At 52.9% G+C, this 12,686-nt stretch overlaps 1 protein-coding gene across 4 annotated transcripts in view; it reads left to right on the forward strand.

Annotated features, from left to right (window-relative positions):
• Positions 1-12,686, forward strand: part of LOC140211999 (GON-4-like protein) — a 63,548-nt gene that overhangs the window by 49,085 nt on the left and 1,777 nt on the right. For 3 of the 4 annotated variants that reach the window (XM_072282364.1, XM_072282345.1, XM_072282354.1), the window contains exons 22-30: positions 1,785-2,034; positions 2,748-2,929; positions 3,346-3,543; positions 5,032-5,175; positions 6,132-6,275; positions 7,780-7,893; positions 8,289-8,469; positions 10,688-11,021; positions 12,421-12,523. In XM_072282364.1, coding sequence (XP_072138465.1) covers positions 1,785-2,034; positions 2,748-2,929; positions 3,346-3,543; positions 5,032-5,175; positions 6,132-6,275; positions 7,780-7,893; positions 8,289-8,469; positions 10,688-11,021; positions 12,421-12,523 — 1,650 coding nt within the window. The remainder of the gene's footprint in view (positions 1-1,784; positions 2,035-2,747; positions 2,930-3,345; positions 3,544-5,031; positions 5,176-6,131; positions 6,276-7,779; positions 7,894-8,288; positions 8,470-10,687; positions 11,022-12,420; positions 12,524-12,686) is intronic. The other variant, XM_072282374.1, reaches the window with a different exon arrangement.

Genomic DNA, 12,686 nt, shown 5'->3' on the forward strand with positions numbered 1-12,686 from the left:
ATGATTTTATAAACCTCTGTAAACCTCAGCTTTCTATGCTGCGGGGCGTAAAACCCCAATCGAACTGATCTTCTTATAACTCCAGACCTTGAGCATTCCTGTAAGTCTCTTTTTGAACCTTCTCCAGTTGAGTGACATCCTTCCTATAGCTGTGTGACCAGAATTGCAGGCAGTATTCCAAATATGGCTTCACTAACTTCTCGTAAAGCTGTAACATGACGTCTCAACTCCTGCAGCATTTTGAATGCCTTTTTCACCACAGTATGTCTACCTGTGTCCACACTTTCCGAGAACTTTGTACCTGTACCCCTAGGTCCCTCTGTTTTAATTACCCTGCCGCCGGGCTCCACTGCTCGCTGTGTAAGTCCTGTCTGACTTGTCTCATGTATAAATTTTTAATGAGGCCCCGGTTGGAGTATTGTTTGTGGTTGTGGTTGGAGAAAGTGCAGAAATGGTTCACCAGGACGCTGCCTGGATTGGAGAGTATTAGCTATGAGAGTTTGGACAAAATTGTATTCTCTGGGACATTAGAGGCTGAGGTGAGACCTGGGCCAGTAGTAAGGATGGCAAATGCAATGTTAGCATTCACTTTGACAGGGCTAGAGTATAAAAGCAAGGATGTGACGCTGAGACATGGAAGGCATTGGTCAGACCACATTTGGAATATTGTGGGCAGTTTTGGGCCTCATATCTAAGAAAGGACGTGCTGGCGTTGGAGAGGGTCAAGAGGAGGTTTATGAGAATGATCTCGGGAATGGAAGGGTTAACATACGAAGAGGGTTTGATGGCTGTAGGCCTATACTCACTAGAGTTTAGAAGAATGGCGGATCAAAAACGACGCACATCAAATAGCAAGAGGCTGAAGAATAGTGGATGTGGAAGGGATGTTTCCTACAGTGGAGGAGTCTAGGACCAGAGAGCACAGACTCAGACAGGAGGAATGTCTCTTTAAAACAGAGATGAGCAGGAATTTCTTTCACCAGGGGGTGGAAAAGCTTTGGAATTCATTGCCACAGACGGCTGTGGAGGCAAGGTCATTGGGTAAATTAAAAACGGAGACTGACAGGTTAGTCCATCCTCAAAGGCAGGAGAATGGGGTTGAGAGGGATAATAAATCAGACATGATAGCATGATGGAGCAGACTTCATGGGCTGAATAGTGTAATTCTCTTACATCTTAAAAGTCTTATGGTAAAATTCTGAGAGGTATAGATAGGGTCAACAGAAACTTTTTCCCTGGGTAAAACTGTCTGGAGGGTGGAGGGGGAGTTTAAAGGGGAGTTGTGGGTCAAGTTCTTGTTTACATGCAGATTAGCTGGGTGCCTGGAATGGACTGCCATGGGTGGTGACGTTTTAGACGATGGATATGGATCACGTGCCGGCAGAAGGGACTTTGTTTAACTTGGCAGCATGGTTGGCACAAAGGTTGTGGACCAAAGGGATTGTTGTACGTCAGAAGTTCCTGTTTCCTGTAAGTGCTGGGTTGAGGGACGGGAGGAGATGGGGTGGATTGAGAGGGAGCTGAGCCCCATTAGTCATATAGCACTACTGCAGAGAAACAGCAACTCTTAATCTGCTTAGTCCCATCGACTTCCTATCCATGTACCTATCCAAATTTCTCTGTAGGGGTCAAATCTGCATCCACTATTTTCGCTACAGCTTGTTTCCACACTCTCACCACCCTCTGAATGAAGCAGTTCCCCTTAAACATTTCACTTCTCACCCTTGACCCATGCGCCCTAGTTCTAGTCTGCAGGGTTTGACCCTACCCACTGCTCCCTGCAGGAGACGATGGAGAAGCTGACCTGGCTGGCTTCCAAGCAGCACCAGGACCAGGAGGGTGACTCAGAGGAAGAGAACTCGCAGGAAGAGAACACAGAGCCTGAGGAGGAGGAGGAGGAAGAGGAGAGCGAGGGACTGGAGCTGCTGCAGAAGGAGGGCGACCAGGCGGCGGGGGAGGCAGCCTTGAGTGAGAGCAATGGGTCCCCGTTGTCTTCGGCCGGCCGTGATGTCCACCCGAGCAACCGGCTGCCAGGTAGGGGCACCGCTGGGGTCCCAGTGCCCTCCGTGTTCATCAGCATAGGGGCTTCAATGCCTGTCTGCAGCTCAGCAGAGCCAAGAGGACACAGACACTCAGAGGCAGAGCCTGGGTTGATGTCTCGTTTCTCCTGCCACCCCCCAATCCCCCGTACTGCAGACCAGAACTCAATGCCCTGTAGCCTTTCTAGCCGCATCCGTGCAGGCAGGGGGATGGTGGATGTTTGGTGTTAAATGTCGACTGTCCATCTCCTTCCACACACACACACTGAGTTTATCCTGCGTCCTGTGTGTGTTACTCCAGATCCCAGAGCCTGCCGGCAGCCCTGTGTCACCTTGTGGTCTGGGAACCTCATCCTTGGACAGGATATCTGTAGCTTCCACTCCCCTGCTGTGCCTCACTCACCCCCTCATCGCTCCATACCTTTCACATCCTCCCCCTTTCATTTATTGATCACGAGTCCATTGAAACACCAGGGAAAGGTGTTGTTTGTTACCAATACAGCCTAAGGATTGGTCTGGAACTCCACCCTTCCCCATCTCTCTTTCTCTTTAGACCCCGCTTCTCCCACCCTCCCCTTGCCTCACCCTCTCTCGCCTCTTGGTCCCCGATCCTTGGTGTTGGGAGGTGATTCTGTGGTGCTTCTCCCACGCTGGCTTCTGTTCTCACCCCCCCATCCCCGTTGGTGCATCTGCATCTGCCGCCCACAGGTCAGGGAGCGAAGCTGCCAGGCAGGGGCAGGGCCGGGTGCCGGTCCCGGGCGAGGAGGGGACGCAGGAGAGTCAGCAAGGACTCCTCCAAGCTGCTGCTGCTGTACGACGAGGACATCCTCAGCAACGACCCGCTTCGCCAGCAGAAGGACATGGCCTTCGCTCAGGCCTACCTGACCAAGGTGAGGGGCCGGGAGCATACCTGGGCAAGGTGATGGGAGCAGAGGTGGGTGGGTTTTGCACACTAGGGGAAGGTGAGGTGCAGTGGTCTGCACTGGGTGAGCTGAGTGTGTGGGGGGGAATGTTGAGGAGGGGCAGGTGGGGCGTGTACCTGGCTGAGGTGAAGGGGTTTACATTCCTGGGCAAAGTAAGATGGTGGGGTTTCGACTGGGTAAGGTGAAGGTGTGAGTGATGTACCTGGGCACTGTGAGGAGGCAAATGGGCAGGTACTTGTGACAATGCTGGGTGGGGTTCCTGGCGTTGCAACCCCGGTCTGTGGGATGTCAAGCTGAGACTCTGTGGGATTGGACCCTTGCTTGCGTTGGCCATGTGGGGTCACCTGGACCCCCTCTGATCCTGGGCTCTCCCCGTTGCCCAGGTGAGAGAAGCCCTCCAAGATGTTCCCGGCAAGTATGAGGAATTCCTGCGGATCCTGTACGACTTTGAGACCAACTGGGACCAGCGGACGGTGGTCGATCTCTACGGGGACCTGTGCGAGATCATCCAGGACTGGCCACAGTTGCTCAAGGACTTTGCTGCCTTCCTGCTCCCAGAGCAGGCTCTTCAGTGTGGGCTGGTGAGAATGTCGGTGGGGATGGGGGGGTGGGGCGGGCAAGCATCTCATCAGTGCTAAGGGTGTGGTTTCATTGGGTAAGGACTGGTGGGATGGAGCCACAAGGCAGAGGGGGCCCTTGCATCAGTCACAAGCTAAGTCCAGCAGCATCCTGTCACCGTAGGATAGGTTCAATGGGCTGAGTGGCCTGTCCGTTGCAGCTTTTGTCACCCAGACCATCGCCACTTCACTGAGCCCTGTTTCTGGGGAGACTTGTCGTCCAGCGGCTTCCTGCTGGGGACTCTGAGTGAGGAGGAAGAGCCGGTGATGAATCCACTCACCAAGCGTCTGGTATTCAGTACTGCATTGATTTTTTTGGTCACCTTCTGTAGGACAGATGTTACTAAACAGGAAAGTGTGTGGAAAAGATTTATGAGGAAGACCTAATCAATTCACCTTTCTCAGTGAATAATTAGTGTCAGTCCGATAGTAATCAACCCTACTTCAATTCTCCTCTAGGCAGCAAAGCTGGAGTGTGGTGTACAGTTTTGGTCACTCTGTTACGGGAAAGATGTCATTAAGCTGGAAGAAGCGCAAGAGATTTACAAGAATGATGCCAGAACTCGAGGGACTGGGTTAAGGCTAGGACTTTATTCTTTGGGGTGCAGGAGATTGAGGGCCATATAAAATCGTGGGAGGCACAGAGGGGCTGAACGTGTACTGTCTTTTTACCAGACTTATCTGCACTGTGAGCAGATTTCAGATGAGAGGGGCGATACTTAATTGAAGCCTGAGGGGCAACTTTTTCACCCAGAAGGTGATGTGTGTATGGATCGAGCTGCCAGTGGAAGCAGCTGAGGCAGGTACATTAACAACATTTAAAAGACAGTTGGGCAAGTACCAACAGAGGGAAGGTTTAAGGGAGATATCGGCTTCAGCACCTGTCTCCAAGAGCCTTTCCCACCCACCATTCACATTATTCCTAACTTTCCTGGGACCCTGTCATGAACCCAGGTTACTGCCAGTATGAGCCCTTGCCCAGGTAAAAATCTGTAACTGATCTGACCCAGACTCCGCAGCACTTGTCAGGTGGGGGGTTAGGATGTTGGCTGTTGAAGTAAGCCTGTAACATAAACAGCTAGGGAGGGGTGGGCTTGCTATTTCACCATCCCCTGCCCCCACCGTTCCAAATCCTGGCAGCCCCTGCCGGGTCAGGATTGTGAGTCGAGAAGGGTGGGGGCAGATAGCAACCCCTCCTTAAAGGGGATCCCCATCCCGTAAGCCTTTATCGGATCATTGCACACAGCCCACAGGTCTCGTGACCTTCTTACCAGTGCCTGTAATCCAGCTGTCAAATCCAGTCACCGTCCACTCCCTCCCCCCATTCTCTGTCTGCTGTAAGTTACACAGGGTACCCAATTGCAATGGACTGCATGGGAAGGGAGGTAAAGAAGGGCCCCAATCCCCCTCCTACCCTGAGTGTCTGCCTGACAGTCTCCATTCCCTCCCCAGTTCGAGGAGCAGCAGGCATTCGACAAGAGCCGCAAGTTTCTCCGCCAGCTGGAGATCTGCTTCGCTGAGAACCCCTCGCAGCTGCAGAAGGTCATCAAGGCGCTTCAGAACTGCGCAGTGTGCTCGCCACCAGACGTGGCCGAGGTGAGGGCAGAAGGTGCAGGCTCCAGGGGGTGCTGTTGGCTTCGGTAGAGAGAGACAGGGTGTCGCACAGTGTCTTCACTCTATGTGCGATCCTGAGAGTGTGATGGGACGGTGTGGAGGGAGTTTCACTCTGTGTCTGACCCCAGGAGTGTGTGATGGGACAGTGTAGAGGGAGTTTCACTCTGTGTCTGACCCCGGGAGTGTGTGATGGGACGGTGTAGAGGGAGCTTCACTCTGTGTCTGACCCCGGGAGTGTGTGATGGGACAGTGTAGAGGGAGTTTCACTCTGTGTCTGACCCCGGGAGTGTGTGATGGGACAGTGTAGAGGGAGTTTCACTCTGTGTCTGACCCCAGGAGTGTGTGATGGGACGGTATGGAGGGAGCTTCACTCTGTGTCTGACCCCGGGAGTGTGTGATGGGACAGTGTGGAGGGAGCTTCACTCTGTGTCTGACCCCAGGAGTGTGTGATGGGACGGTGTAGAGGGAGCTTCACTCTGTGTCTGACCCCGGGAGTGTGTGATGGGACAGTGTAGAGGGAGTTTCACTCTGTGTCTGACCCTGGGAGTGTGTGATGGGACAGTGTAGAGGGAGTTTCACTCTGTGTCTGACCCCAGGAGTGTGTGATGGGACGGTGTGGAGGGAGCTTCACTCTGTGTCTGACCCCGGGAGTGTGTGATGGGACGGTGTGGAGGGAGCTTCACTCTGTGTCTGACCCCAGGAGTGTGTGTTGGGACGGTGTAGAGGGAGCTTCACTCTGTGTCTGACCCCAGGAGTGTGTGTTGGGATGGTGTGGAGGGAGCTTTGCTCTGTGTCTGATCCCAGGAGTGTGTGATGGGTCAGTGTCGAGGGAGCTTTGACTTCGGGAGTATCTGGACATCCTGAGTATTGTTTTTATACTTGTCTGTATCTAACACATGCTCCTGCGTCCTCTCCTGCCTTGTCCCTTCCCCTGGAAGTTGAAGGTGCAGGTCTGGCAGCTCCTGAAGGGCCATCACCACCTGCAGGATGAGTTCTCGCTCTTCTTTGATCAGCTGCGGCCCCCTGCCAGTCGAATGAATGACTTCGAGGAGGTCAACTGGACCGAGGACAAGGAGTACGAGGTGAGCACTAGGGCCCAGGTGGCGTACTTGATTGCGGTGGGGCTGACAGATTGGGAGCGTGCACCCACTCAGGTGGGGATGCCAATTATTGGGCTTTGGGTTTCTTTGCAACGCTAACAGTCTGGTAGAGTGACTGCACAGAACTGGACCATTCAGCCCGTCTGGGGTTTCTAGTCCAACAGGAGCTGCAGGAACGTCGGTGCTGAGAGTTTCCCCCAACCGCAGCTGCTGAATGGTCACCCCTTTGGGGAGGGACTGAGTTGGAGTCCGGGCCCCCGTGTATCGAGGGCCTTTAGCTGTAAACCATTATCGAATCTCCCTCACTCCTGGTTATCCAGGGCGAGTCTGGGAAGCGGTGGGGGTTCAGCCTCCCCTACCCTGTGTTGGAGACCCCATTGTGCAGGTGAGATCCTCCATACTTACTCCCTCTCCCTGAACAAATCTGAGGGAAAATGCTACTGGGGAAGTTTCCTTGTGAGTGTGTGCCGGGCAGGAATGTCCACTGAAATCTGTGCAAGGTGCTCTCACTTCTCCTGGAATTGTAGAGTAGAAACAGGCCATTCAGCACATTGGGTAGGAGCTTCACCACTTCCAATAGATGTTGGCAGAGGCCCTGCCCCTTTGGGCTATGTGTTGCAAGCTGAAGCCAGCTTTTGAATGAGAAAACTCCCCCTCTGGTTCCCTGAACCTCTGCCCCCCCCCCCAACTCTATTTACCTCCTTCCTCCCAGTCACCACTCCAGCCCGGCCTGTCCAGTCTTTCCTTACAACAGGAAAACTGATCCAGGCAGTGTTGCGGTGGATCCGTGTTGATTGACCAGAGGGTACTTGCAGCTTCTGGATGCCCCGCCCACAGGAACAGGCCATTCAGCCCACAATGATGCCAAGTTAAACTGAACCTTTTATTCCCGCCCCCGGGTACAGTTTCCGTGCGATCCCTGCATATTAATGTCTGTCTAAATGCCTTTTAAACATCTAGGAGCTGATATTTCTACGACAGTCTCTGACTTCTACTTTATTCATGCCCCTCATAATTTTACAAGCCTCCGACGCTCCAGAGAAAACAAACCTTGTTTGCTCATGCCCTCTAATCCTGACAGCATCCTGGTGAACCTTCTCCAAAGCCTCCATGGGCCGAGCATAGCTGTATATAATACTCCAAGGTTTTATACGGTTACAACACGGCTTCCTGACTCGTACTCAGTGCCCCGACTGACAAAAAGAAGCATGCCAGATGCCACCTTTACCACCATGTTACCACACTCAAGATGCTTTGTTGGACAGGGACCTTGGGGTGCATGCGCAGGTGGTCCCTGCAGCAGGGAAAACGGGGCACTGGTTGTCTGGCTCTGGGATGGTGGGGAGGGTGTGTGTGTGTGTAGATGTGTTTGGAGATGGTCCCTACTGTGTGGATGCCAATGGTGAGTGCTACAACCCCCCGCACCATTGCTGGGTGGCGTGTGGGCGCTGTGAACCCCACTCATTTGTCTCCCCTTTGCCTGCAGTTCGATGGGTTCGAAGAGGTTGTGCTCCCGGATCTGGAGGAGGAAGAGGAGCTGCAGAAAATGGCCCCACCTCCCAGGAGCAAGCGGCGGAGGGAGGGGCACTCACATGAGAAGGTATCAGGGGGCCGGTGGGTGGGGAGACAGGTGGGTGTGTGTGTTATATATACATATATATATATATATATATATATCTCAGTCAGAGATAAGGGATGGGAGGGGTCAAGGAGACTAGAGGGAGGGCAAAGAGTGGCATTGGGAGGGTGAGGGGTCAGAGTGGGCTGAGGGGTTGGGGAGAGTGATGAGATGGGGAAGGCGAGGCATTAGGCAGTTCAGAGTGGTAGAACATTCGGGGGGTCCCGGATGGGAGAGGAGGGTCAGATGACAGAAGCTGGTCCCTGCCTCCTCTCCAGTGTCCAGTCGGACCACCCACCCACCCTTTAACCTTTCACTCTACCCTGCTCAACATTTTGACCTCTGCTTCTTCCGACCCCCCCCCCCCCTCCCCCCAGGCTCTGGAACACAAGGCAAAGGGCAAAGACTCAGTGAACACCAGTGTTCCAGATGACTGGAGCCCCCAGCCCGGACTGAAGGATTCTGGAAAAGTTGGCGACGCTGTGGAGGAAGACCAAGAAAGGAGGGAGGAGATGCGAGTGGCCGGCAGCGGGGAGCAGCAGTCGGCACCCACTACAGGTTAGTGAGTGCCTGTGGTCAGCTGGGCTGCACAGGGAGATTGGTTTCCACTCCAGTCTGTCTGTTTTAGAGAGCTCCCTCATCTTTGGCCATTCATACCTCCTGAGCTACTTCCACTTGTTTGGTTTTGGTCCACATCCCTCAAAACTTTTCCCATCCAAGTACCTTTTAAATGTTGTTAATGTACCTGCCTCAGCCACTTCCTCAGACAGCTCATTCCATATCCTGGCCACCTGGGTGGAAAAAGTTGCTTCTCAAGTTCCTGTTAAATTTCACCCTGCTCATCTTAAAACCCGTTCTCTTCAGTACAAGTCAACCTTATAACCTACTCTAAGATCAATCTAACCCTTCCCTCCCACATAGCCTCCATTTTTCTTTCATCCAGATGCCTATTTAAATGTCCCTACTGTATCTGCCTCTACCACCTCCCTGGCAGAGGATTTCACACACCCACCAGTCTGTGTAAAAAAACACTTGCCTTTGACATCCCTCACAACATCATAAAGTTATGCCTGCTTGTGTTACCGTTCTTCATTCTCTAACCCTATCTATGTCCATGATTTTGTACACCTTTGCAAGACCACCCCTCGTTCTATACTCCAGTGAACAGAGAGAGTCCCAACATGCTCAGCCACTCTCAGTCCATGTACTGGCGACACCCTGGTAAGTCCCTTCTGCACTCTGTCCTGGCACTCCAGCAGGTTGGAGCTGGGAGCTCTTCTCTGTCCTCGCTACAGCTGATAGGTCAGGGTTTTGTGTCTGAGCATAGGCACACGCTGCCTGTGTGTTTGCCAGGGTATGGCACAGGGACGAGGTGCCTGTGGGGAGACTCCCCAGCTCAGCTTGGGCTCGGGGATCATGAAGCCTCACACAGCAAAGCCACTGCACCGCGCACAGAGGCATCTGAGGTGTGGTGCCACTAGTAAAGGGCATTCTCAGTGTCTGTTCCACCCACTGAACATCAGTCACTCGACGTCAGCTGCTAACCGGAATTCTGGTGGTGCTGGGTTCGTACCTGTTGTGCACCAGAATCACTTAATTGTTTAATTTAGTTATGCTGGGGAAGTGAGAGGGGCCTGGCGGGTGGGAAGTACGTGTGGAACTATCAAACATTCTACAGTCGCAAACACGAGGAAATCTGCAGATGCTGGAATTTCAAGCAGCACACATCAAAGTTGCTGGTGAACGCAGCAGGCCAGGCAGCATCTCTAGGAAGAGGTACAGTCGACGTTTCGGGCCGAGTCCCTTCGTCAGGACTAACTGAAGGAAGAGCTAGTAAGAGATTTGAAAGTGGGAGGGGGAGGGGGAGATCCAAAATGATAGGAGAAGACAGGAGGGGGAGGGATGGAGCCAAGAGCTGGACAGGTGATTGGCAAAAGGGATATGAGAGGATCATGGGACAGGAGGTCTGGGGAGAAAGAAAAGGGTGAGGCGGGGGAAAAAAGCACAGAGGATGGGCAAGGGGTATAGTGAGAGGGACAGAGGGAGAAAAAGGAGAGAGAGAGAGAGAAAGAACACATTTAATTCCACGTCCCATTCCCTTTCTGACATGTCTATCCACGGCCTTCTCTACTGTAAAGGTGAAGCCCCACTCAGGTTGGAGGAACAACACCTTATATTCCGTCTGGGTAGCCTCCAACCTGATGGCATGAACGTTGACTTCTCTAACTTTCGCTAATTCCCCACCAACCCCCTCGTACCCCATCCGTTATTTATTTATATACACACATTCTTTTTCTCCCTCTGTCCCTCTCACTATACCCCTTGCCCATTCTGTGCTTTTTTCCCCCGCCTCACCGTTTTCTTTCTCTGTTGGCCTCCTGTCCCATGATCCTCTCACCTGCCAATCACCTGTCCAGCTCTTGGCTCCATCTCTCCCCCTCCTGTCTTCTCCTATCATTTCAGATCTCCACCTCCCCCTCCCACTTTCAAATCTCTTACTAGCTCTTCCTTCAGTTAGTCCTGACAAAGGGTCTCGGCCCGAAACGTCAACTGTACCTCTTCCTAGAGATGCTGCCTGGCCTGCTGCGTTCACCAGCAACTTTGATGTGTGTGGCTAGACATTCTACAGTGTTGGGGTGGGGGGGGGGCCTGGCGGGTGGGAAGTACGTGTGGAACTATCAGACATTCTACAGCGTTGGGGTGGGGAAAGCTCGATAGGATGAGCCCGAGGCCACCCACGGTGCCCCTCCTCACTGTGTCGCTGTCTCTCCTGCAGGTTGGAGCTGGGAGCCATCCAACAGTGAGGAGGGGCGGTCCCCTGAGGAGACCAGTGAAGGCGAGGAGGGCCCTTTCGAGGGCTCACCCCTTTTGCCGAGAGAAAAAGAACTGTCCTCGGCCTCGGGCAGTCGTGCCTTGGTGAAGTTTGCCTCGGCTGGGGCCCGGCTACGATATAGGAACTGCCAGGAGATGGCCCTGGCGCACAAGGCCCTGCAGGACGGTTGCTCGCAGGGGCTCGGTGAGACGGAGGGGCCGGCGCCTGCATCTGCATCCGTCTGTGCCAAGAACACTTGCGTCAACTCCATCGGTGAGCGTGTGGTGCTGTGGACCAGGTAAGGCTGCTCCGGGGCTCAAACAGAAGGGTCAACCCTCCAGAGTGTAGCACAGTGGCATAGTGGTTAGCTTAACGCTATACAGCACCAGTAACCCAGGTTCAATTCCCACTGCTGCCTATACTCTCCTCGTAACCATGTAAATCTCTTCCAGGAGCTCCAGTTCCCTCCCACAATCCAAAGGCGTACGGATTAGGGTTAGAAAGTGCTGGACATGCCACAAGAAGCACAGTGACACCTGTGGGCTGCCCCAGCACATCCTCAATCTGTGTTGGACATTGACGCATTTCCTTGTATGTTTCAAAGCTTCGAGATACATGACAAAATAAGCCAAATCTTTAATCTTCAAACTGGGGTGAGCTGTAACTGTTTGCCTGTTGTATAGCAGCAAACAAGCAGCTTCTTTGGCCCACGATGCTGTACTAATTAGATATTTCAACCCTGGGGGAAAGATCATGGCTGCCTATTCTTTCATAAACACAAGAGATTCTGCAAATGCTGGAAATCTTGAGCAGCTGGAGGAATTCAGCAAGACAGAACAGTCGTCTCAGCCAGAAATGTTGACTGTTTATTCCCTTCCATAGCTGTTGCCTGACCTGCTGAGTTCATCCAGCATTTTATGTGTCGCCTGTTCCTTCTCTGTCTCTTATAATCCATAAAATTCTACCAGGTCTATCTGCTTTGAGCTTGCCCCTCTCACCTTTGGTGGTGGGCAAGACAGAACTAAGGTTAGAGCTCAGTCCAAAAACCAGCTGCTGGAGGCACTCAGCAGCTGTCGACCGTACCTCTGCCTCCACAGGTGCTGCTCGACCTGTTGAGTTCTTCCAGCAGTTTGCTTGTGGCCGAAGAATTGCAGCAACTGCAGTCTCTGATCTCCTGAGACAGAGGAGTTGAGTAGTTCTACCTGGCCTGTATTGTCTCTAAGAGCAGAGCGAAATGAAGCAGGCTGCTGCATTCATAGACAAAGGAAAGGTACGTCGCAAGTGGAGCTTCTCCGGTTAGCGGACCGTTTCCCTCCACGGCTCTCTGACGTGATGAGAAATCAGGTACGGAGCAAGTTACAGCAATGGTTTGCCATTGCCTTCTGCCGGGTGAGTTTCCAGAGAGATCACCAGCTTGTAACTCAGCATGGATGGAAAGCGTGCAGGGGAGCCGGCTGGATTCGAACTCGGGACCTTTTGTCCCGAAGTCCGACACTGATGCCACTACGCCACCAGCCAGGTATTCATAGACAAGGAGGGATAAAATCCTGGTGACAGGAGGGTCACAAAATTTCAAAATTGTGAGATAGGACAGTGTAGAAGGAGCTTCACTGTGTGTCTGACTCTGGGAGCGCTGCTTTTACCTCGGGAACCTGGCTGGTGGAACGTCACTCTGCTTTCTGTTTGTGCTGTTGCAGGGAGGCAGATCGAGCGATCCTCACCGCCTGCCAGGAGAAAGGGGCCAACCAGGAAACCTTCAGCTTGGTGGCACAACAGCTGATTGGCAAGTCAGCCCAGGAGGTGAGGACAGGGGATTCCCTGAAGGCGGAGGATACCAATTTTCCCCCTTAGCAGGTCATGGTGCAGCTGGTAAACATGTTCCCACTGGTTAATACTGCTGGGGAATCAAAAACATGAGGGCATAGGTTTAAAGAGGAGAGGGACAAGATTTAAGAGAGCGGAG

The sequence above is a fragment of the Mobula birostris genome, chromosome 2 (assembly GCF_030028105.1).
Source record: "Mobula birostris isolate sMobBir1 chromosome 2, sMobBir1.hap1, whole genome shotgun sequence".
NCBI lineage: Eukaryota > Metazoa > Chordata > Chondrichthyes > Myliobatiformes > Myliobatidae > Mobula > Mobula birostris.